General features: G+C 40.5%; 1 protein-coding gene across 8 annotated transcripts in view; it reads right to left on the bottom strand.

Annotated features, from left to right (window-relative positions):
• The window catches only part of mecom (MDS1 and EVI1 complex locus), a 140165-nt gene that overhangs the window by 73166 nt on the left and 41029 nt on the right, over positions 1-25970 (bottom strand). For 5 of the 8 annotated variants that reach the window (XM_086036360.1, XM_086036362.1, XM_086036364.1 and 2 more), the window contains exon 1: positions 17018-17454. In XM_086036360.1, the coding sequence (XP_085892486.1) occupies positions 17018-17449 (432 nt within the window). In that variant the 5' untranslated portion in view covers positions 17450-17454. Of the gene's footprint in view, positions 1-17017; positions 17455-25970 lie in introns of those variants that run through there. The other 3 variants (XM_086036368.1, XM_086036367.1, XM_086036365.1) reach the window with 3 other exon arrangements.

Raw genomic sequence — 25970 nt, 5'->3', positions numbered from 1 at the left:
CATATTTGCATCGGGATTGAAATTGTTCACTTTTACCATTGAAATGACACCACAGCATTTGAACTAAATCATCATTTCTGTTTTTGAACTGTTGTCACTGGGGCCTACCACCAAATTGGATGTCTAATGTTTAAATTGTAATTGAAATGAAACCTTACCGAAACAAACATGACAATAAACATTAAGTGCCTCAATTAAGCATTGAAGTATTTATTTTTATGTTGGGAGCATTGCAGGTTAAATAAAAACACACATTGCCTGTAAAGACAAGGCAAGTGCAACCAAAATAAGCTTTAGTGTTTATTAAAAGAGTCTTATTAAAAAGCTGACATGCTTTTAGATTTTTTTTCCCATGTGTTTCCCACTATAAATTAATTTTCTCATTGTTGTTTTCTACCACACAGTTGATTTGATATTGACGTCTATTATTTTTCATATTTATTTATGCAACGTATTCATTGTGGGGTAAATGCTAGCTTGTAAAGTTAATCTGACTGAAGAGCAGGTGTATGAAGGCGTGAGATGTGGGCGTTCACACTAGATCATGTTTAAATGTGCCACGCAATCACTGCACTATCTATATGCCATCTGTCCCTTCACTGACCCACTAGTTGTGTTACCTAGTAACCCTTCACCCAGCCCTTTGTTCTGTTTGCTGGCCAAGGGGTCAGGGGTGAAAGGTCAAAGACATACTTATAGATACATGACCTTTGTGATGGCTTTGTCAAAGAGATCTTCACAAAACTTTAAACATCTTCACTCCAAAAAGGCCCTCCTTAGGTACGCACACGAATGGACGCGTGACACACATGCGCACGCGCACGCACACGTGTATTGGTTGTGTGAATGCGAGTACAAATGTAAGCGCGAATGCATCTCTCTGCATGATATTCTACTGTTGCTTGAGGTCCATAGAACAAAACGTGTCATAACTCTTCTCCATATGTTGGGCTTCATACATCAGACTCGTCATTCATTTAATCCATTAATTGAAATACCAATTAAATTAATTACCGGTAACTAAATCTTATTAATACTGTACATTACAGCATATCGTCGCTGTCCTGTGAAAAACACTTTTTCCATTTTTTTCCAATTTTCTTATTTTTACGTGAATGGTGTTTCCACGTTACAGATGTGAACTTTTTTTTTTTTTTTTTCAAAAATTGGACATAAGTGTTTTTCACAGGACAGCGACGACATGATAACAATCTCCAGATGTCAAGCAGTGATCCACACAAATCTAAATGGACACTTGGGAAGAAGCCATCTCGAGATTTGTTTTCTTCCCATCCTTTTGTTTTACCTCAAACTTTGTCCTGACTAGGCCAAGGAAAGCAAAGCAGACACATTTTCACTATGATGGAGTCGTCTGCCACTCCACGCTTGTATCTCAAAGCCGAGAGTTCATGGACTTTACTGACCCAGCGATGACCCGTTGGCATTGTGTTTCCTCGTTCCTCTTGAATAGGCACTACACCCTCCTCCTCCTTTTCTCTGGAAGAGAAGTCCCCTATCAATGTTAACTACACTCCCTGTATTCCACCGTTATTTCGAACTTCTGCCAAGTCGCAGAAGCACAGGTGAGTAGCATCATCCAGAAGCACCCGTCATTACACAACACTAATATACTCCACCGGACTAAATATTGGATTCCAAGCTAACTGTCTGTACTTTGTCCAAGAACAAACATGGAAAGGTATGTTCCCAAGCTTTTAAAAGCAGTGTCACGCATACATCTTTGATGGTATCAAACCACTAGTCATGAGGACGAAATATTGCTTTGGAAACATGTTCCAGTTTGCTTACTTGCCGATACCGACCGACTCCTGTCCAATAGATGGCAGTAATGTGCATCAAAATTAGTCTGGAATTTGCCACAGCCTATCTACGGTACACCGCGGAATGATAGCCAGGCAGTCACAGGTGATTTGCCACACCCTTAAGTCTTTACTTTACTGCTATATTTCCAGCGAAAGTGAATTGTAAGAGCAAATAAGGAAATACATGATACGCACTTTTATCCAGATCTGCCACAAAAATGTAATAGGTATGTCGACTAATTGTACACCCTGCTAGCTAATTATCGACAACAAGGTAACAATTTGAGTGTTTCAAAGCTAAACGGGTCCTGCAGAGTTTAGTTGACTTTTCATGGCCTCTCATCCACGTTCTCATTAGCAGCATAAAAGACGGCCGCCGGTAACACCACTGGTGCAGGAACACATGCGTGAGCTTTTGAGTAAGCAGAACACTTTTTTTCCCCCCAATAATAATAATTCATTTTTTTAAAAAAAGCAAGCAGATTAGCAACTGAACTTGATCTCACAGGAGAAACTCTGAGAATTTGAAGTTACCAGAGATAAGCGGAGAACATCAAACATCCATATGTGCACGCTAATTTTTAAAAGCTGAGACTTGTTATCAGGCCTGGGCAGGACTTTAGGCTCCACACATCTCGTTGTTTTGGAGCCTTTTTAGTCTTTAAGTGTGTCGTGATGATGGGAGGGGTGGAAGCTAATGGGAGTAGTGTTGGTATGTGTTGTTTGTATTCAACCAGCCTCCCCCCTGCGCAGGCACTCCGCTGTCTGGATAGCTGCCAAGATTTCTGAACTAATATTCACGATAATGTTTGTTTCTCAGGGCCTGGTGACAAAACAACACAGTGGAGAGTGGCCAACATTTACTCCTGTTTCCCTCTACATCTCATTGCAGTTTGGGAGCCACTTCTTCTGTAGTTGAAACATAGGCTCCCTTGAGCCATTTGAAAGCAAATAATTGTTGTTTTTATGTATTGACTGTGCCTTTTAACATTTTTATGTTAGAAACACAATTAAAAAATTAAAAATGAGTGCTTGATAAAGTTCATATGGCTGAAAAACTAAAACTAATAATAATAAAGTTCTGATCTCCAAAACTGTGTAATGTCAAGGAGTGTGATTGAAACATTTATTCATTAGTAAAAAAGCAGAACTTGATTTTTATTAACAAGGTATAGTTTTTGAACAGGTACTCAAGCAGCTTTCGAAGCATGCGATACATATCATTAAAACTACAGTACTGTCATTTAAAAAAAATTGGAACCTTTTCAAAATTACAGTATTTCAATGACAAACGTGGATTCATGTGCTCCAACAGCATGGCTGTATCAGGAGAAGTGGGATGCTGAAAATGAAATCCACTCGTTTTTGCAAGCCTGTGTCCTTCGAAGGGTATTGCATGTTAACAACAAACCGCATATACACATACAGTGATATTTCTTGTTGTGTAAAGTATTGTTGAATTGCTACTTTTGTTGGCAATGAATGTGGACCCTGATTTACAATATTAGCAAAATGAATGAGACTCTGGTCACTAGCATCTTGACAGACAATAAAAGTATGTCATTAAGAACAGCAGAACCTGCCTTTACTTGCTGCGTGGTCTAATTCCACAGTATTTATCAATTGGTCCTGCGGGCCCGATGTAATTATATACCAGGCCTATAATACCACAACAGCATATCAATCAATCAATCACATTTTATTTATATAGCACTTTTCATACATAAAAATGCAACTCAAAGTGCTTTAAAACATTCAAAGCAAAACATAGAATTATCTTCAATCAAAAGAAAAGATAAATTAGCATAGCGCATTGTGATCTGTTGGGATCTCAAATGTGTCTGAATAAGGTTAAGAAGATCTTACATGTTGTATTTCAAATGCTGACAAATTTCAATTCAGAATAAGATCTGGGTGAAATCAGTTTTAAAATCTTTGCATCTGTGAACGACCTTGCATAGTGCACACAGCTATCTGATCTAGTTCTAATTTGAACATATTTTGATGATAATCCAGCCATCCCTCCATCCACTTTATCCTCACTAGGGTCACGGTTATGCGGAAGCCAATCCCAGCTGACTTTGGACGAGAGGCGTGGTACACTCGGGACTAGTTTCCAGCCAATGGCAGGGCACATAGAGAAAAACAACCTTGCATGCTCACACCAACAATCAATTTAGAGTCTTCTATTAACCAAAGGAACCTTTTGAGAATGTGTGAAGAAGATGGAGTACACATAGAAAACCGCTGCAAGCATGAGAAAAAACATGCAAACTCCCCACAGGATGGCCGGAATCAGGATATTAACCCCAAACTTATAACTGTGAGGTGGATGTGCTAACCCTACTAGTCCACTATCCAGTGAGGTGCAGTTTTTAGCTTTTTAAAATCACTTTATCAAATCACCCCACTAATCGCCTATCCCTAATGCAGAGAAATATAATAATTATTGAACTTATCGAATGTTATTTTGAATTGCGAACTCGACTCTGAGCCTCATAGTTCTCACTACTCTTCTGACACTGAAGCTCATTTGTATTTATGTTGGCCTGGCAAGTGATCCCTGAATGGTAATTCTGTCTCAGACTCCTATTGAATATGGCCTTTGGCTCACTTGATAGCGCACCAGTGGAGCACCAATGTTTTATAGAGCTGCGAGACAGAGATGTAGTGTTTCGCCTCTTAGCGATCCTGTCTCATGACACTTTATAGGCCCTAATCACACCAGAGGCATTGTGCATCCTTAGGTGTGTATTGGAATGCATGTTTAATGTGTGTGCGGATGCAAACATAATACCGTTGGCCTTACACGCTGTCTTTATTCTGTGCATAGAGACCAGAGTTTATGTTTCTGGTGGAATGTTCTTGTGCATCTAACCGCTGCATCTCGCCTAGATCCTCAGCCACTCTGATCATTTTCAGTGGTCCCAAAATGCACCGCCTCCTCAAAAATGATTCTGTCACCCTGAAACCTTCTCTGTGGCCTTACCATCAAGAAACCCTATAAATAACCATGACATCATCCCATTCTTATCTGTGGGACATCCCCTGATCGATAGCTCAGCTCCTGCAGTGTAAATAGCTTCTAATGCCCCATCTTCCCCTTCAAATAGGTCTACATTATTTATGATGGCTGTTAGGTTACCAGTCCAGGACACAATTTATTTCACCCCAGGACTGCTCCTATTGTAAAACTGCTGTTGAGTGTTGATTAGGGATTGATGCATGACATGTGTGTGTGTGTGTCTTAGGACAAGTTGCATGCGTGGCATATGCACACTAACAGAATAAGAGTGGCAATAAAGCTATAAATACACCTGCACAGAGTATCATCAGAGAAAGGGAGTCTTGAGAAGACACCGGGGAAAAATGGTTAAGGGCAAGACGGGTGAAAGTGGACCTGAGTGTAGCCTGGCTCCACCCAGTGGTAACGGGACATCCGTTACTCAGATGACAGTGAGAGTGGCAGGCCTATTTGCAGGGCTGTCTGTGCGTGATGACGGATTGGACAGACATAGCGGTTGGAGGCTGCGTAAAGTGACAGGTTGCATTTCCATTTGGGTGAAAAATCTAGCTAACGTTGCTTATGCGCCTCACTGGATGAGAGGAAGAAGGACACAATGGGCTGACTGAGGCCCAGAATGTTTTCTTGTTTGTGGGTCTGGTTTATCTGTCACTTGGAATTATTTTTTTCTTTACCAACATTGGGGTTGATGAGCAACTACTTTTTGCCTTTCTGTTTATAGTCCATTTCCCACTTATGGCCAACTTGGACATATTATTTCACATGATTTCAGTGCCCAGCGCAAGTCTAGTGCAAAGCGCAGTCTAACTATGCCCATGGGTGGACTTTTCTTTCTTTTGGTATTTTCCTAGACTTTGCACAGGTAGAAACAGGTTTAATTGGGCATTTGTGCCATTGTGGGATGGAAAATAGCTGACTCTTGGCCAAATAGCAACTGCCCTCATTTGCAATAAAATCAGGGCACAGCGCTTGACATTGCTAAAGTAGAAATAGACTCACTGGAGTCCGCGCATGACATTGGCTGCGTGCAAAGGGCGTTTGACAGGTAAACTGCAGGATCTCCCCTTGCGGATGATGTAGTTGGCCATGACCATGTGTGAGGGTGGACTACACTTACACGAAAATGAAGTTGCGCCTGTTTTTACGCTGAGCACACAACTGTCTACCAAAACAGGGCCCATGGTCTGGCTTGAAAAAAGAAATGGACAATTAATGGCACACCTCATTCTTTGGAGACAATGTATATGAAGTAGTACCAGAGAGAAGAAGAAGAAAAGAAGACTTATTAAAACAATCAAACAAAACCAGTTAGATGCAAAACTGATCAGTTCAGGGTAAACCGCCTCTTATCTTAAGTCAGTTAGCACACACTCTAGCTTTCCTGTGACCCTGATTGGGATAAGCAGTACACAAAATGGTTGGCTGCATCTTGAGTAACATAACCACACACCTGGGACAAATGTGAGCGATCAGCATCATAGAGCTGGAAGACGTGAGAATTATCACCACAGAAATTGTTAATACTTCAAACCATCCACTGCTCCGGGTACAAGTTCATTTGTTGATCCCACACACTTACAGTACATCTTTAGACATCTCATGGGGCCTTAGCCCATGTCCAATGATGAACTGATAACAATGAACTTTATTTAGACACCTTTCAGAAACAAATCTGAAAAGCCAATTGGGATTTGGGAGCTTACCTGATCGGAGTTGATTTAAGTAGAAAGGTAAACAGATCACTAGTCAGAACAGAGTCGCTAAAAAATCTCCACGCAAAACACTGAGGTTTGTCTGTGAGAACAGCATGAGGAATGTTCATCCTCACGCCTCATTGCTGCTCTCATTGCTGTGCACTGATCGGGCATTGGAGATGGGACACCCCAGATTTACGGGACATGTCAAAAGCTTCACATCCTCAAGACCCCTGAGGCCCATCTCTTGTCTTGATCTGGCCTGTAAGAAAAACAGCAGTACCTCACATTCTGACAGAGTGGCGGGGCCATCCAAACACACAAGGACGAAGGAGACTGGTGGAAATGTGGAATGTAAAGCAGTGAAGGGAGGCCACCTTTGGCGAGGGTCTTCATGGTAACAGTGGTGAAATCACCAAGTTACACTAATGTGTTGACTGAGAGCTGATGCTTATCATACGGATTTGAAGTCAAGATATAAACTTTTTATAGTAACTCCAAGACTGAACACTTCCTAAGGTGAATCAACCCTCATACTTAAACTAATTCCTTTGTAATATATCCATTATTTTGTGGCCAAGTGCTCTGTAAAACCATGTCCTGGGTATCTTGGCAACACGATGCCGGTAAAAGGTATTAATGGTTGTGTAGGTGACATCTCGTAAAAGCATTTATAATATCTTGAAGGTAGAAGCTCATTTACCATTCGTAAATAAATGCCTTTTGGGGTGGCAGTACCTAAAATCGGTGAGACTTGCCTTTCGAATATCCTTTGGAGAATCAGTATTCAAGAACAACTACAAACTGAGATTGGATGTGGGAGCAAGGTCAATTTGCCACATGAGAACTACTAGTAAGGTGCCCTGGAGCAGGACCCCAAATTTTCCTGCAGGAATCATCCATCCATCCTTCCATTTTCCGTATTCAAGGGTGTAGGAAAGCTAGATCTTATCCCAGCAAGTTTGGGTGAGAAGCAGACTACACCACGATTTTGAATGGGGCATTGACCAGGACTTGATCCTCTGCCAGCTACATAAGTATGCTTTGTGAACAACTAGAGAATCACCACTTACTATTCCATCTCAGAAAGTGATAAAATATATTATTTTTCCTATGGGCATTTTATTCCAGACTAACAAAACACTTACTTAAGATGCTAATTAAGGGACAGTGGAAAGTTGTCAAGTCGATAGCTGCTGATCATAACACGTATGATTTTATTATTTTTATGATATGTGGAAGGTAGTCATAATTGCTTTCTTAAATAATATACAAGACCTGGCTCTCTTAACTTTACTCATTGTAAAATCAGTTATATTAGTCAGAATTATCAAAAAGAGAAGACCTTTGAATCCCCAAAGGCTCTGATGCTGCTTAGGAAGTGGAAACATGTGCCAGTAAGATGATTTATGACTGTGTGTCCGAGTTGGGGGTTGGACCTGATCCCAGTATCACTCAGGGCCAGAGAGGAGAACTAGGAGGAGAGGGCAACCGATCAGAGGCTGTCCAAAATACGTTACAATGGATGTCATAACATACTTGGAGGGCTTACCAGGAATTGAGGTAACAATTAGTTTGTTGGAGATGTCAGAAATGGCCTTTGAGTTCTGCAGGGAGAAACACTTTTGAGACAGATCAGTGTTGACATTGCGGGCCAACAAGGAGGGAGTGATAGACTCCCAGAGCACCCTGGGCAGAAGAGGAGCCATTGGTCTGCATTAACCCTTATCTGTGAACACCCATCAAGAAAGATCTTTCACAGTCTACCTTCTGCAGTCTGGAAAATCCTATTACAGACTTCAGGTGGAACACTCCAGAGGAAAATGAGTCTCCCTTGGCACACACAAGACCAGACATTGGATACTTTTCTCACTTTCTTGGTTGATTCCACCACACGTTCACTCGCTTTGATTTTCTCTCGTCTTTTACTCTATCAATACATCTTTGTTTCTATTCTACATCATCTATCACTCTGGTTCGCTCGCTGTCTAGTTGTCCAACTCTCACCAATCCTATATCATCACAGGCTACCCTCAGTCACTATGCATGAGCTTGTTTTAACTCATCCCAAGTAAAGCATCCCCCTCCACCTTCCCCGATGGGAAAAACACCATCGTTTCTGCAACATCTATGGTTGAGCGAATTGCATTTATCTGTGCATGTAAGGGTGAGTGAAATATGGAAAGTTCAATTCCCTACCGATGGAAAAACATAATTCAAAACATATGACCATTTAGCATGGTGGATGTCTAATCCAATATTTGTAATACATTCCCTTTATTCTTGCTCAACTTTACTTTTTTTTTTTTACATGGAAAGGATTAATTGCAAAAACCGTGAATATAGTTAGAGCAAATATTCCTGGAGTCAATGTGAGTGCAAACAAAAAATGTTCCTCAGCAGAACGCAAATGAAATCTGACTTGTAGCATATGTATCATACAGCTCATGTTAGAGAACTCTTGCAGATGATTGATGAGCCTTTCTAGTTTGTCTGTCTAGTAATATATGTATTTCTCAATCTGGCCTCTCTCTCAAAGCTTTTTATGAATTACCCTGTTCTTATACACGGAAGTAGGGTAAGCCATTCACCTAATCATTAAAGACTAATAATGACTTACTTCCCTTTGCTGAAGATTATATTTGAATCATGTTATGCCCCACTTATGAATATGCACCGAAACAGAAGTATCGATTCTCCATCAAACAAACAACGTCAGTGTTATCCCATACACAAGCATTTGTACAAATCATTGCCTCCTCTCAACTGGACACCAAATACTCTCTGCAGTTAAGTAAATAAACTCATTCTTTTATTCATTCCATTCATTCTCCAAACTGCTTAGAGAAAATTCAATGCATACAGTATTTGTGTACCAGTATGTTGCATCCAGAAATTGGATCTGACCTATGTTTTGCTCTGTAAAGATCTGATAAAATTCAGTAATATTAAGGTTTGCCATGGTCTACTAAATACACGTTTAAATGAACATTTTCCTAAGAGCATCTACTGCATCTTCTGTCAGTCATTTGTTGTTTAACCATTTTTAGCTATTTACACGAATTACCATGTCATCACTTCAAAGAATAGACAGGGAGCACTCCCAAATATTTCCTCTCCACATATGCACAAGTGTGCGCTGCAACCTGTCACATTTATCGAATTAAAGTATTATGAGACGATAGAGCAAAGTCTGGGTTAATGCCACCCGGAGCCTCTGCTTTTTCTCTGCCTGAACCTGGCAGCTTCAAGCCCTGGTTTTGGACCTACTCTAATTGGAGCAGCAATATGGAATAATTGGAATGGGGCACAGTATTTATGTGATAAATGTGGTCCTGTCTGTGTTTTTTTAAGTGTTGTAAATGTTCAAACCCGATCCTGGTATTTTATTACCCTTTGAACCTTAGGTGCAGAAGAAAAAGTGGTCCTTAAAAATGTGACTATACTGCCACATACTACACACACACACAAACACATCTACACACACACACACAGGTGCACTTCTTAAAGGACATAAAAATAGACCGAAACTGTAGGTTACAACAACAGTGCAGCAAAGGCTGAGAGTACTCTATGCCTTAGATTGTTTCTGTTTGTATAAGTCTGACCACAGACTTAAAGAAAGTGATTTGGTACAGCAGTATTAGCGCGCATGATTATTTGTCTTAACTGGTACTTAGATTTACTGCTTGGTAATGTGATCTGAGTGATAGTTAAGCAATTGCAGCAACTGGGGGCAGCAAAGCTGGGACTACCTTGAATTAGACCAATAAAAAGCTTGCAAGATCTGCCCCAGAGTTGCTGCCTCTCGCACTTTCTAACCTTTCCATATTGGGTGGACATTTGGAAACAATCAGTCGTGTGTTTTAAGAGAAGGCCCTTACCCTATCACACTCCCCTAGATAAGGTATCTATGGGTCCAGCACACGGAATTCATCACCTCAGTTTCCTGTATGCTTTTTATGGGTCCCCTCAATTTCGCTCATACCTTTGACCATGTTAGTACATGTAACTGAGAAAACATGACTATTTGCACTCATTGTTAGTTTGAGAACAATGCAATGGCTTTGCTACAGCTCAACACTTGGAACACGTGTTGCTGTGAGCCAGTTGCAACAACAATAGTGCATATACTGTAATTTATAACTGTAGGAAGTCTTTGTATGTAAAAAACAAAGAAAAAAAAAACACATCTAATTGAACCATTTCATTACATTCTTGTAATTCTCCCAATTTTCACGTCATCGAAGCACATGAATGTGAAAGGTTGTGTTGAAATGTATGTAGTTTGACTTTATAACTGCATTTGATTCCATTTGTAAATAAATGTAAAGTTCCTTATTGTCATGTTCGGTCTGTTTTTTTTAGTTTCATGTTTTGCTCAGTGTTTCTGTGTCTGTCTCGTCATGATTATTGTGTCCACCTGTGTGCCTTCCACTCCCTAGTGTTAGCCAATCAGTTCCCTCCTATCTTGTGTGTCTTGTCCAGGTGCCTTGTCATTGCCTCGTCAGTATGCCTGTATTTAAGTTCCTAGTTTTCGTTCAGTCCTTGTCGGGTCATTGTCAGTGTCTCTGCTTGTCCTAGTCTGTCTGGGTCTTGGTGAGTCTTTTTCAGTGCATAACCTTGTGGTGTGAGTTCCATTTAAGTTGTGTTTCATCGATTCAAGCCTGGCTTCCCCAGTCATGTTAAGCCCTGCTTCCTCGGTCTCCCTACATCGCGCTTCCCTGGTCACATCCAGCCCTGCTTCTCCAGTCACGTTGAACCATGCCTCTTCTGTCACATATCATTAAAATCACTTACACCTAACCCCAGTCTAACTGTTTTCAAATGTCAAAGATTCATGATTCACACCAATGATACTTAACTCATTCACTGCCAAAAACGTTTTTATATGTCTTTTCACAGTCCAGCCATTCAATCCCAGGAATTTATTCATATATATTTTATATTCTCTTCAAACGTTAGGGTAAAAGAGGGTCTGGAAATGTCTGGCAGTTATTAATAGCATAATGCTGGCTGACCCCTGAACTAAAAAGGGCATAAAAGATGTAAATGTGTCATTAAATTTGACACTGATGAGTCAGTACCTGAATTAAGTTGTATTACATGCCGACTAGCCTCATTATTAAGACCACTTGCACAACATAATATCCAATTCAAGGACTGCATCAAATATTATGCCTACAAATATTAAGACTGCAGTATTGCTTCAGCATTATGTTCATAATTGGCACAGCAACATACTGCAGTTCCTACTATTTTTGAATCCCTCATGTAACTAATTGGGGTATAGGAACTATTAGACAGGGTATGTGTATTTGTTTCTGTCTAGACACTTGACATTACGTTGGTGAACCTTTCTTGACTGTCTCCCCAACCTGATCAGACACCCCCATTGAGTTCACAATGTGGTATGCATGTGCTAAAGCATCAGCGGGACCTTTGTCTTCATCAAGGAAGGTCAGATTAACTGGGACTAACAATGCCCCCCTCTGATTTATTCAATCACTGCTCCTTCTTCATCTCTTTCTATCCCAAACTCCCCTCTTCAGTCAAATATGCTCTTCCATTCACTTCAAATCTGCTATGTCCTATGACCTTTGCCCTGCTCCGATGGACGCCTGACGAGGGCCTCCTTCACCTGGCTTTGTGCGGCTGGCTACACCTTCCGAATGCCCGGGCTCCCACTCACGCCCGCCTTTGTCCTCCTGCAATTCACTCTGACTTTGTTCAGTTAGTTAACCTAGCTTCCCCTCCCTGCTGGGAACTCAAACAGAGAGCGAAGAAGGAGGAGGGCATAAGGGGGAGATAATGAAGGACTAGGGTAGTCCATTTACCACATAGGGGAAATCAGGAAATCAGTAAATGATCACAGTGCTATTTGCCATTAAAACTGTAAAAGGACAACTTTGGACAAATTGTGAGACATGTGCAATGGAAGTCAGCCACACTTGCTGTCGACGCTGTGCTTTTTTCTTTGAGAAAATGTCCTTGCTCTTTTCACATGAGATTAGAACGTCAGTAACCCCCACTGCTAGACACACACTGGCCTCCACCAGCACCAACAAACAACAGATTAACCCAAAGAGAGGGATTACCAAATTAACTGAGAGGCAGGACGATGAACCCTCGGCTTGTTTTGTCTTTGGGGGTTTTCAATGGACATCACTCCAAGACAATCAAGCTCTGGTTGCACTGAACAGGCAGCTCATCTCTCACAGACACCCAATGAGACAAAAGACGACCCACATGGTTGAAGAGAGGTTGAACGCTCAGCATCAACAAGTTAGAGGCCTTGGATAGCACAGCTCAAACAGGATTACGGCTAGTCCTATTCAATAAAAAATAAATACATCTCAAAAAGTGGCCTGATTAAGATATTGCACTGATACACTTAAACCGATGACCATGACAATGCTTACTGTGGGAATTCATCAAAAAGAATGGAGACTGTACTCCAGTGAATGAAATATACAGTACAGTGTGTCATATAACTTTCTTAAAAAAAAACGTGTTCATAAATATGATTCGTATCATTATATGAATTATCTAATGAGGGATAATGATTTAAGAAATGTGCTTCACTCATAGGTATGTCCATTTTCTGCCTACATGGTACCTATTCAGCTTGGCACGGCTCTACTTGATATTAACGCATTTGCAAAACCGAAACCGGACTCCAAACATGACGAGCAGATTCGTAACCACAACATAAAAATAGAAATATATATATATATATATATATACCTGTATGTATATATATATATATATATATATATATATATATATATATATATATATATATATATATATATATATATATACAATGAACTAACAACAACCTGTTCCTTCCTGTTGCTTTACAAACCTTATTTTTCACTTCCATTTAAGAAAAACAATATGTTTGTGTTCATTTTAGAGAAAACGTGAATATGTGGTTTTACTGAGAAGTGCGTGAGTGACAGAAAGGTTCATCCCTATAGCGCCTTCCCCTTCTAAGCACTGCTGTGAGTAGGACCTTCTTCTCTGACAGTGGATGGGACGTGGCCACGGCCTTGGGGATTAAGGGGCTTTTAGCAAGGCATGAGAGTGGCTCTTTCTCCTTGTGACAGACAGAGGTGACAGGCCGTCAGTGCACGGGGAACAGACATACAGACGGCCAGAGACATCTGCATTCATTCGGGACAGCGGCTTATCCGTTCACAAAAAAAAAATGCTCTCTTGAAACACCCTCAAGTCCACACTCCCACACTCTGTCCAAGACACATATGATCCTGTGAGGACACACATGCAAATCAAAGAGCACACTGGTGACTTTAACAGATGAGGTTTGGAAAATACTCTTTGAATGGAACAGCTACAAAACAATACACTGATTACATCTTTATCATTGCTGTACTTGCTGCTTACGCACAAGTACAGATCAACTCACGTAAAGTTTGCTACTCTTTCTGGGGCTGCACCATTGCCTAGTCACTAACTTCCCATTGTCTGTGAGAAAAAGGACTGGAAGCGAAACAAAGTGCAGGAATGATCCAGCTCACGCATTCTAAAAACTGAAAAGTACTTGAGTTGACAGCAGTTTGAGGGATGTGTGAGCAGGCATCTGCCTTTCCTCCCTCCATCCTCTCAGGACCGGGAGGTTCAGGAGACCAGCCAGAGCCAAGAAAGGCCAGGCCCAGCCACCTAATCCTCTATTCCCATTCACTATCACTGCTAATCTCCTTCACCACCTCCTCACCACCAAAACTATCGCCTCCGCCTCTAACTCAAGAGACGCACAAAAGCCTAAAGAAGCCCCGTCCCGCCCATGCCTACCTTCCCATCCCTTCCCGCACCCCAAACGTGCTCCGCCCATCCCTCCAACTGCAGGAGGCACCCAGCTTTTTAAGGCCAGGACCCAGAAATCCCATGGGGCAACAGGTTTTCGGTTGAAGCCAAAGACTCATTGAGTGCGGGATAACTCTCTCTCAGACTCTTGCTCTCTTTCTTATTGTTGGTGCTAACTGACACAAAGTGAGTTTGAATTTGAATGTGCCAGATGACAGAGACAACAATATGGACTGATGGGTATCCAAGCATTGGCATTGTGTACAAAATGCTCTGTAAAATAAATACATAAATAAAATAAACATGCAGACCACATCATCCAATAATGTAGCGGAGAACCTAAGATTGAATACATGTTAATTTCCAAATACATTCTAGAACTTTAGTGCAGAACTTGCATAGGTAATATAAAAACACTAATTGTGAAAATATATTTTCATTTACATTTTTTAATGAATTACATTTAAAAAAAAACAAAAGATACTGTCTCCATACAGCCATATCTAATGCATGCCTGTATCCACTAGTTTATATATAAAACGTTTTCTTTTTCAAATCCGCTTTATATTTTGCAATACATTACCAAGATCTTTAGAATGATGTTCAAGATCGTGTTTTAAAAATGGTCAGTAATATGAATAATTGTCATATTGTCAAAAATGAATGAATTATACGAGTGAGAAAAAAAATGGTAAATATTTTCATTGATATCTCTAACACAATGTCTTTTGCCTTGTGACACTCATAAAACAAATACAACTTTAATGCTTTAATTTTGGTTAGTGTACAAACAAAATAATTAATTGGTTTATACTGATGGGCAGGTAGTGTTCTCCATATTAATAGTTTGTGTATTTATGATTATACTACTGTGTTAGTAACTTGACTATAAGATTGGGTTACATTGCCACGGAGTGAGGACCCCCTGTACCCACACATTGGTCTTGCGTCTGCGGTCCAGCTTTGTCTACCACAGTGGAGGTGACCGCCTCAGCCCAATGGAACCCTCAGTGCTGCCTGTATGCCTTTTATTTACTGAGGCTATCTTTCCCATAAGTCACTATTCCTGTATTCATAAAGCATCATGGACCCCATAACTCACACTTCCCCTTTATGAATAAATCCCATAAATTTATGGTGATGGTGTTGAGGAGCTCTGGCCTCTCAGGTGACAAACTTCCCTCGATCTGTCAAGACCAGCTACAGCCGCTCGGGGCTCTTCATCAAGCGCTCCAGATGGGCGCCACTTTATCGTTCCCCGGTCGGTGACATCACCTCACCATGCTGGATTTGATGATGAAAGCAAACATCTCTGTCTTAGCTCACATTTGCCAAATCAATTTTGTTTTCGCAGACCTTCCAAAGGGGCTTATTGGCATATTGACGGTCTGCAGGCAGGAGGGGTGTGGGCAATGGGCAAGGGATGGGCATGAGAAGGGAGGGTGGAGGTTCAGGAGGCCTTAATAGCATTTACCATATTTAATGCGGGGATGTCATCACTGAATATCCATTCTGAATAATGTGCATTTCATCATAAATTCTTTACAACTTATTTACTTAATGGAAAGACTTATGGCTTGCTGTCAAGAAGGTAATTAAACATTGTGATACAGTGCTGCCTCACCAAGATCCCATCTTTCCCTCAAACACCCTCCCCCCCCATCCCCTGCTTTCATATACACACATATGGTCCCAGCTCTGCTTTTTTAATGCTTATTATTATTGAAGTACCTCATAAATTACTGATGGATTACTATTTGTGATTGTTTTCTTTCCCTGAGAAAAAAAAATTGAAGAACCATTTGTGTATGTGCATATATATATATATATATATATATATATATATATATATATATATATAAAACCATTCATACTCTTCAGTTAATCTACTAAGGATGTTTTGGAATGTGGAACCCGAACCCGAAGAAAACCCAGGGAGGACATGTAAACTCCACATAGGAAGGTGGCTTTGAACCCGCAACCTCAGGACTGTGAGGCGGATGTGCTAACCAGTCTGCAACTGCGATGCCCTAGCCCTACATAATGAATGTGTATTTGTGTGTGTGCCTCATTTCCAAATGGGAGACGATTCATCCTAGAAGACTTGGTGAAGCTCAGACCCTTCCTCCACCTCCATAAAGCCAAAGCGGTCTGACACTGACACACCACATCTAACCTTTGACCTTGTCCTGTGACCCTATCTTCGATTTTCTCTGTCGTCTGGCCAATACGTGACTTGCCAATGGCCTCACTGGGTCCCTAACAAGGATTTATGGCGTTTCATTTTAATTGAGTTAAGAGCACAACCTCATCTCCTATACGTTCAATGAGTGTGAAACAAAAAATAACCACCTTGTGATGCAAGGGCTGAATTTGAAAATGTTGAAATGGGAGGAAACAAGAAGACAACTGACAATGCGCTAGCCAAGGATCCATCTAACTTGTGAAAAATGATGTTGCTTTGGCTGCATAAAACAAGAATGAAGTAATGACAGCCGTCAAAGTGCTTAGTAACAAATTCACTCAAATCTCCAGTGTCTGTGAACCATGAAAGAAACGTTACTCCAAGAAAAATTGCGAGATTACTGATGTCTTTCAGACAACACATTATCTCTTGACACGTTTAGACTAACTTATTTTCCTACCTGCCAGCCTTGAGAGGGGTCTTTGAGAGAAAGAGTTCGCTCGCCAAGGTATGGTCCAAATTGTTCACCGATGTAAAGGCTCCTGCGACTCCAGATGCCCAGAGCACCATTTAGAACAGCTGACTGTTGCAATTCAAAGTCCATGGGAATGGCCAAGTTTTCTTGGGGTAAAAATATGTTTGTTTGTTGTTGTTGTTGTTGTTGGAGGGACGCAGGTCTAGGAGGCGACACTTCATCTTCAGACAGCGACGGCGACGGCGGGTCCCCTGCCAGCCCTGAGGAGTGTGCAGGATCACCATCCGAGCCACAAGTATCATCTAAGATGTCGCAAGGTTGACAAGCATACTTGTCATCTCCATCATCTGCGTAAGTGAAACACAAAAATAATTGTTGTGAGGGCAGTGAGCAGCAAAAGATCAAAGTAGGTCGCATTAGATGGCATTGTAGCTTTTAAGTAAGTTATGCAATACAACAAAGTGTCGCATTCAAAAGACTCCAAAGCAGAGCAAATAATGTAACAAAGCTGAGCACTAATGTCTTAATGCAAGTGTTTCTTCTTTCTTTCTCCTAATTCACTTTGACTGCATCACTATGTATTTATTCCAAAGATAAACCAAGACGTAAATATTATACTGAGATATGAAACAGCTTAAGTTTGCAATTTGAAAACAAATACTGCACATGGACTGCAAGAAACGGGACCAAGTGTTTATGGCATTGAGATGGGGTGAGACCAGGGCGAGTGAGCAGGAGTTACTCTGCATTGTACTCTGACTGTTTTATATTTCCTTTTCCTGAACTGGATCTTTGTCACACAGTGAAAACAGAAGGAAGCGTACAGGGGTTAATTGTGAATATAGTGAAACAGGACATAGAAAATGACCTCTGAACTTTCACGGGGCTTCTTCAGCATGGCATGGCATTTGTTTGCATTACATTTTTGTTGTACTCCCGTTTTTTTCGTTTTAAAGTATTAATAATACAGCAATGATGTGTGTATATATAAATATATATATATATATATATATATATATATATATATATATATATATATATGTTGTAGATTTTCTGTCCCAAACATAAAGTGTAATTGAAAGAATTCAAGGTATCTAACATTCGACAAAAGACTCAAGGAGAAGAAATAAAATGATGACATGCACAGCAGCAATGGATCAACAGAATTGCTTGGATAATTTTCCGTGGTCACTGCATACATTGACTGGTAACTTGTTGCCAGGCAAAGTTCACAGGTCTGAATCAACATTAGGTATCTGCAGATGCTGGTCGTGCCCAGGTTGTTTGGATTGCAACTTTGGCGAGACTGCTGGATGACAGGGCCCGGCACATTATATCTGTTGCGGATCATACCAAAACTGTTGTTTGGTTGAGGTCAGGCTGTTAAATCTTCCAGACAAAAATTGGAAATTGCATTGTGCCCTAAAAAACAGTCTTGTTGGAATCAGGAAAACACATTCCCCAATTGTTTGAGTAGCTCAACTTCAGAAAACAGGTGAACCGTGATTGGTCTTTACCTCAGCTCAAAGCAACTGCGATGTCATTTTCAGTCGGCAGAAGTGACGAAATGGCTGCCCCCGAGATGGCTAAAAACGAGTGGATTTTGCTGCTTAACTCATACCTCCCAAACGTAACATTAATCAGAAGGCCGTGTTTAGACTAGTGGAGGCGCATAGAACATATTGTAAAGAACATTTTTGGGTTGACTTCCCCTTAAGTCCTTGACTGCCATTGACGTCTTTATTTGTCTTTTCACGGTCCAGCCATTCAATCCCAGGAATTTATTTTGATTTTTTTTTACAAACATTAGGGTAAAAGAGGGTCTGAAAATCTCTGAAATGAATTTGATCATTTATTGACAGATCATTAGCAGATTTCCGTCCATATCTCCTGACAACACAGTGCTTGTATGTATAATTGGAAATCCAGTTGACTTTGGTGGAAGAAATGAAAAAGAAATAAAACATGGATGAATATTAAGCGATAATCAAAAATCACCAGGAAACAGATTTGATTTCTGATGAACAAGGTATCCCATGGTGGAAGAAGGAGACACTCAAATAGGGAAATGATCCACAGGAAGCTGTCACTCCCTGGCGCGCATCTGTGGTGAGCTGTGCCTAACGCGGGCTGACAGGCTGCAGAGTGAAGGGGCTCTGCTAATGAGGCTCAGCAACCCATCTTTGGGCTCAAGAACATTCCTGAATGACTGCTGATGTGACACTGCCTCACTGTGTGGTAAGCCATGGAACCTTTAATCCGCGCACAGATACAAATGCATTACTTGTTCACCGAGCATGAAGCAACTGTTCTTCTGAATGACTGGAAAGATCACTGTGATCTGCCACAAGTGGTTTTGACCTCTACTGCCAAAGCCCAACTGGATACCTGAACAAAAGTCTCTCACTTTTAATCAATCATACGCTGACATAGACACATCTACGCTGTGAACTTGTGTACAGTATGTTTAGGAAATGGTTAAGCGAAGCAAGACCAAACCGAAATATCTGTCAAACGATTGTCCTCAACACATTTAATGTGGGCCAGGCTTGTTTGAAAAAGAAAGCCCGTTAAAGATTGTGGCGCTGGCTCCAGCATGAAACCCGATGGGCCTCAAGAAGCCAGCCTAATGATTTTCAACGCACCGTGTGTAACAAGGTTATAGTCCTGGATGTGAAGCTTACCATATGGTAGAGGGAAAAGAGGTTTTATAGGTAACTGTATCCCCCCGTAGCTGTTCCTCCCTTGACATTTCCCCTCCAAGTTTAGATTTGATTTAGACCAGAAATTTCCTTGGTCCACTGGACTCAACAAGAACATTTTGACTCATAAACATCAATGTGTATATATGTAAGGTAAACATGTGCTGCAAGCAAATACTTCAGGCTGACGGTTTTAAAAGTTGGGGTTCCATGCGCAGATGATTGATGAGGCAAGAACTTAGACACATAATGTGGCAAATACTCCCACAAATGATCACATCAGTATGTATGTGTGTGTGACTCGCTCTCAGTTTTGTTTATGACTGCGGGCTGACACCCTTTCATCAAAAAGACAATTCTAAGTCGAGAAGGTGAATTCCAGCAATCGATACTAGTCACTGAGAGCCAGTGGAGTGCAAGAAGGACAAAAGTGACGAATAAGAGTATGGATAATGAGCAAAACATGTATAAAATGAAATAAGGGAAAATGCAGAATTACCTTTTCCTCCTCTTGCTAATTGGATCTTAAAGAGAAGTCAACCCAAACAATATAGAATATGTTCTCTGCATCTTCACTAGTCTAAACAAGGCATTCTGATTAATATTGCGTTTCCACGTGTTTTTAGCCACTTCAGGGGACGGCCATTTTGTCACTTCTGTCGACTGAAAATGACATCACAGTTGCTCAGGGCTCTGCTGACGACCAATCGTGGCTCAGCTTCAGAAAACAGGTTTACTGTGATTGGTCGTTATCTTGAAAAAAAAAATAGTCTTGCATAAAAAATGTTTGGGTTGACTTCTGCTTTAAGACTAGCCAATCACTGAAAATGCTGTGGTAATTATGCAAAACAAGTATAACTGTTATGTTTGGTCTTTTTTAGTTTTGTTATCTCAGTATTTCTGTGTCTGTCTCGTCAATGATTGTGTCCACCTGTCTTCTTCCACCCCCTTGTGTTAGCCAATCAGCTCCCTCCTACCTTGTGTGTCTCGTCCAGGTGTTTCTCGTTGTCTTGTCAGTATGCTTGTGTTTAAGTTCCTAGTTTTTGTTCAGTCCTTGTCAGATCATTGTCGCTGTCAGGTTGTTTTGTTTCTTCCAGTGTTATGTTTTGTTTCTTAGTGTTTCTTTGCTACTTTGAGTTTTGGACTTTCCAAGATTTGTTTGTCCTCGTTTTTGTTAATAAATATTTTCTTCAGTACCCCCTGCTTCTCCTGCCTCCCTGCAATTTGGGTCCTCCATCCCTGAAACGTGACAATAACAAATTGTCACTGACCTGTGAAAAACACCTATCTCCAATTTTGGAATTAAAAAAAAAAACTTTTCATGTTAATGCGATGTTTGTAACACAGAAACATCATTCATATTCATGTAAAACTAAGAAAAATGAAAAAAAATGAACATACGTATTTTTCACAGGACAGTGACGAAATGCAACATTTATACAAACTCACTATTACAGTATGTCCGATAAAAGACAGTCCATTTGTATCAAATTTTTTATCTAATATAGTCAAGTATTTGCATTTGATGCCAAATTTATACATTTTTATCAAGAAAAAAAACGGTTACTCCCAGGCCTGCTATCTGCATGGATGGAATGATTTCCACCTCTGCCACAAGGTGTTAGGCGCACTCATAGATCACACGATTACCTGAGCCTCGAGCAGGGCCGCCATCATCAGGGAGTGAATTAAAGATGATAGAAGGAGCTATTAATCACAGTGACAAAGCCCCTAATGGAGGTGTGACCTAGCCACTGCCGACGGGACGCACCCACGGGACAAATGGATACATATGTTTACAGAGAGAAATAACCTACCTGTGGACATGGGCCACCCCCTCCATACTGTCCTTTTTTGCTTTTCCCATTGCATTTTCTTCTTTGAAAAAGCCACTTATGTTACACACATGTAAGTCACGTTCAATTTGGAACTGTACTGCTCTGTTTGGATATCGTATGTTTGAACAGCAAGTTGGTAATCAGTAAAACTCATTTGAAGGAGTTGACTCGTTTCACAGTATGCATTTATGTACTGTAAATATAAGATTTGTTTTTTGCATATATGTAATGGAATTGTTGGGTGTTAAAGTGGAAGTCAACCCACTTTATTCCACAAACGCAATATTAATCAGAACTAGTGGGCCTGCATAGAACATTTTCTGGAAAAACTATGTTTGGGTTGACTTCATCTTTAAGTTTTTTTCAGCCTAATATTGGAAATGGGGCAGTCGACACTTGAGGTATAATATGCAACATTGTTCATCCACTTAGTAAGAACTGAATTCACACATCCCACCTGCCATCGAGAGAAAGCAGGCTCAACCATTGACTGATGGGGTCTAAGATCATGAAATATGGACCTGAACTCCTTGACATGTGAGGATGCACCTTCATATTAATTTGTAGATATCATTTGTTACCTGCAAATACAGATAACTAGAAGAGGGGAGGTGTGCCTCTTGCAAAACCAGTCAAACATAATCACATATTTTCCCCTCCATCATTCAGAATCACAATTTTGAACCTGCACTCTTCATCATTTTTTTGACTGTTCATTTATCTCAATGTCTGGAAAAACATACAATGTCTCAATCTTCAGGGCAGAGGTGGACTTACCATCAGGCAAGCACAGGCAATTAATTGCCTGGGGACCGAGATTTGTCGAAAAATATGTTGAGAACTATCTCTTTCTGAAATTGTGTCTGTGAGCAAACCGTTCTGCACATCTACCTAACATTCGGGCTAATTAACATAATACAGAGTTTCTCAGCCATTGGCTGGTCAGCAAGGCTGGACAAAGTTCCAGAGTGAAAGAATTACTTTCAAGCAGTGGCTAAAACACTGTCAAAGCCAAAAGCTGGGCAGAACCACAAAAACGTGATCATTGTCTTGGCCGCAATCTTATTTTCCCTACTCTGTGCTTTGACTGTGGAAGCAAAAGAGAAGATGGCTAAACACCGTCTGGAATGCATCGGTGATCCAGCCCACTGGTTGTCCTTCTAACATACCGGGCCCAAATGTGGCCCGCCATGTCATTTTATGTGGCCCGCGAAAGCAAAATTGAAATCAAGCATGTCAACCTGCACGATGCCTGCTAAAATCTACCAAAATGTCAAACCGTCATATGTAAAAAAATAATCACGTTGAGATATTGCAAACATGTTCTTGTTACCAAACTCCTCATTACAGTAACTTGAGCAACAGTTGAACAAACTATTATCCTTGACTTCTGATTTGACAACTAGTTTTCCATCAATTTGTTGTGTACTGTATAATAATATGAGGAAGCAATGAAAGAATTATATGGTTGACAGTCATTATGGCCCTCCAAAGGAAACCATAAATGCAACGTGGCCCGCGAAAAAATGAGTTTGACACCCCTGTTATAGAAAAAGGTGAACTTGTATGAGGTGCCTGGCTCCTGAAATAGCTTGATATTTGCAAGAAAGGAAATAGAGAGTAAAAAAAACATGACCATTGGTGTTTTTTGAAGAAAGCATGCAACATGTTATTAAGATGCCAGGGACCTATTTTCAATTATGAAACAAATGGACATGATTCCTTCAAAATAGTTTAAGTTTAAGATGAGCCAATTTGTGACAAAACTTTACCGCAATACAACAGGACCGAGTTTGAGCCTAAGTCGAGAATTGTGTGGCAAATTGAAAACATTATCATTTGAATGGGCTGAGGCTATAAGAAAAAATGTGGACGACCTCAGGAACACGGTACACCTCTCCGAGAAATAACTCACAGTGGCTCAATCCAAAACAACATAAAAACAATTCCAGCCAGCCACTATCAGAAAGGGGCTGCTGTTCATTTACGAAGCATAATTACAGTGGATCACTTTGTGCCTCCATTCCCTCAGCAGGGTGGAGGGGAGAATGTTTTGAGCCTGCTTGCCCTCAGGAGAGGCAATAAGCTTCCTAATTAACACTCTCTTTGTGCTTAATGGGGGCCATGTTGGACAGTCTTTAGGTTTGCAGGTCCATCGGGTGACTAGGAAGAAACCACGTGTACAGGTTGAAGGGAACAGCTTTATCCAGCAGTCATTATGACTATTTACTTCTCAACATTTGCTCCAGACATTTGTTTACAAATTAATTCAATGCTGAAATGTTATTCCCGATCCAAGTTCTTGAAACAATTCAAGAAACAGTGCAACCAGCAGCACTGTGCGCTTCTCAAAAGCCAACATCAAGCGCACACACACTCACACCAACAAGTGCATATCACAGTTTTAATTGATGAGCATCGCCTGTTTGTTTTTTCAGCTCGGAAAGAGTCAACTACTACTCCAAATGGAAAACACTTCATTAAGGGCCCAGTAAGCAATTAACGTCTCACAACAAACTGGAACTCAGAGCGGGTCCCTCTGTGCGCGCATTGACACCTAATTAATTAGCATTAGTTGTGATTAATAATGAGGGTTCTTTAATAGTAAATCTGCAGCTCCGTTGGCAAGCCGACACAACAAAGGCGCCTGTGTCCACGGCGGGGTTTATCTGGGGAGCTGTTCAGGGGGATTTTAACATGTTTCTCACAGGCCTGACAAATGGCCTATTAATTATCTAATGTCTGACAACAGTCACTTGATAAAGACGTATGTTTGGACAAGCGGTGGAGGAGAAGATGCATCGGAGGAGAGAGAGGGACAAAATGCGCGTTTGCGCTGAAGAATTATGTGAATTTAATTTCAGTGCCACAGAGTGACTAAGCCACTGAGATAATGAACTGAGTGAAAGACTAACAAAGTGGATTTATTTTTAATGAAATGCAAACAAATGGCATCTCGATAAAAAACACAGATGGAAATGCAACACACAGTTTCCACCCTTCAGCCACAATCAATAACCACCATGTAAAAGAGAAGAAGCCGCGGAGGGCATCTCTGTCTCCCTCCCTGAGTTCTTCATTTACTTCCTGCAAGAGTACGGGTCCAAAGTGAGGCATTTAGCCAAATGATCTCTTTGGTTGTTTTAATGAGATAAGATCCCAGTTGGACACTAAGTCAAGTCTGTTCCGTGGAAAGCAAACAGAACAACAACACACCAACTATGTTTCATTTGCTGAATGGATGACATTCATTAACTGGTGCATCGATGAAAGACTTTTCAACTCAAACACCGGGCCCAGGATGCATGCAAGACATCTATCACAATGTACACAGAAAAAAAATGAGTGTTGAATTTCATCAATTTTATTTAGTCAAGTGGCTGCACACAATAGAATCATCTGAATTTAGATACATTTTTTCTTAAAAATATCTGGATCCAGAGGATTTTATTTCATTAATTTAACACACCATTTTTTTTTCAGTGTAGGACAGTATTTCAGGATATACATTAGCTACTATATTCTATCACAATTGTCTGTTGCCAAATTTAGGAGTACTGACAAGGAATAGAATTTACTTGAATCTGTAAAGACTTATGAATGAAGGTGACATTACTTTTTATTTTTGATCAGTTTTAATTTCCAACGGTCACCTCTACCATTAATTGATTAGTTTGTGTGCGTGTAGGTATGGGTGTGTCATCTATCACTGTCCTCTTTCACCTACACTGAAAAAAGTTTTTGTTGGTCTTAATTTGATTTCGTCAATTGGTTGCACGAAATAAAAATCATCTGGATCCAGATATTTTTTTAAGTAGACTATACATCAATTTAAAAACTGTATCCGGATTCAGATTATTTTAATTCGTACAACTGCTTGACAACAACTAATTGAGTAAATTCATCACGTCATTATTTTCAGTGCATATAACAAAAGACACCTGCACTGAAAAAATGATAGTTGAATTTACTCAATTACATTTCGTCAGGTGGTTGAAAAAACAAAATTATATGGATCAGGATACAATTTTAAAGTATAATCTCCCCGCACCCCGCCTATAGTCTACTTAAAAAATATATCTGGATCCAGATGATTATATTTCGTGCAACCACTTAAGAAATAGAACTGAGTAACCAACGCACAGCATTTTTTTCAGTGTGCAGCAAAGTACTATACTAGCCACAAGAAGTACCATGACAAGTAAAGAAGGAGAATTTGCACAAATTACGACTTTGCATCCATCATAACGTTACGTTACAAATACAAAACAACATTGATCCCCTGTAACCCACCCAACACCCCCTGCCCCATTGAATTCACTCCCGCTCTCTATCACTTCCATGCCATGGCTGGGTGCCATGAAGCCCTAATATAATTATGGCTCACAGTTGTGCACA

Source organism: Filicampus tigris, chromosome 7, assembly GCF_054856515.1.
Source record: "Filicampus tigris isolate MCC_2025a chromosome 7, RoL_Ftig_1.0, whole genome shotgun sequence".
Classification (NCBI taxonomy): Eukaryota; Metazoa; Chordata; class Actinopteri; order Syngnathiformes; family Syngnathidae; genus Filicampus; species Filicampus tigris.
The sequence above is the reverse complement of the archived record's forward strand: the minus strand, read 5'-3'. Positions and strand labels throughout refer to the sequence as shown.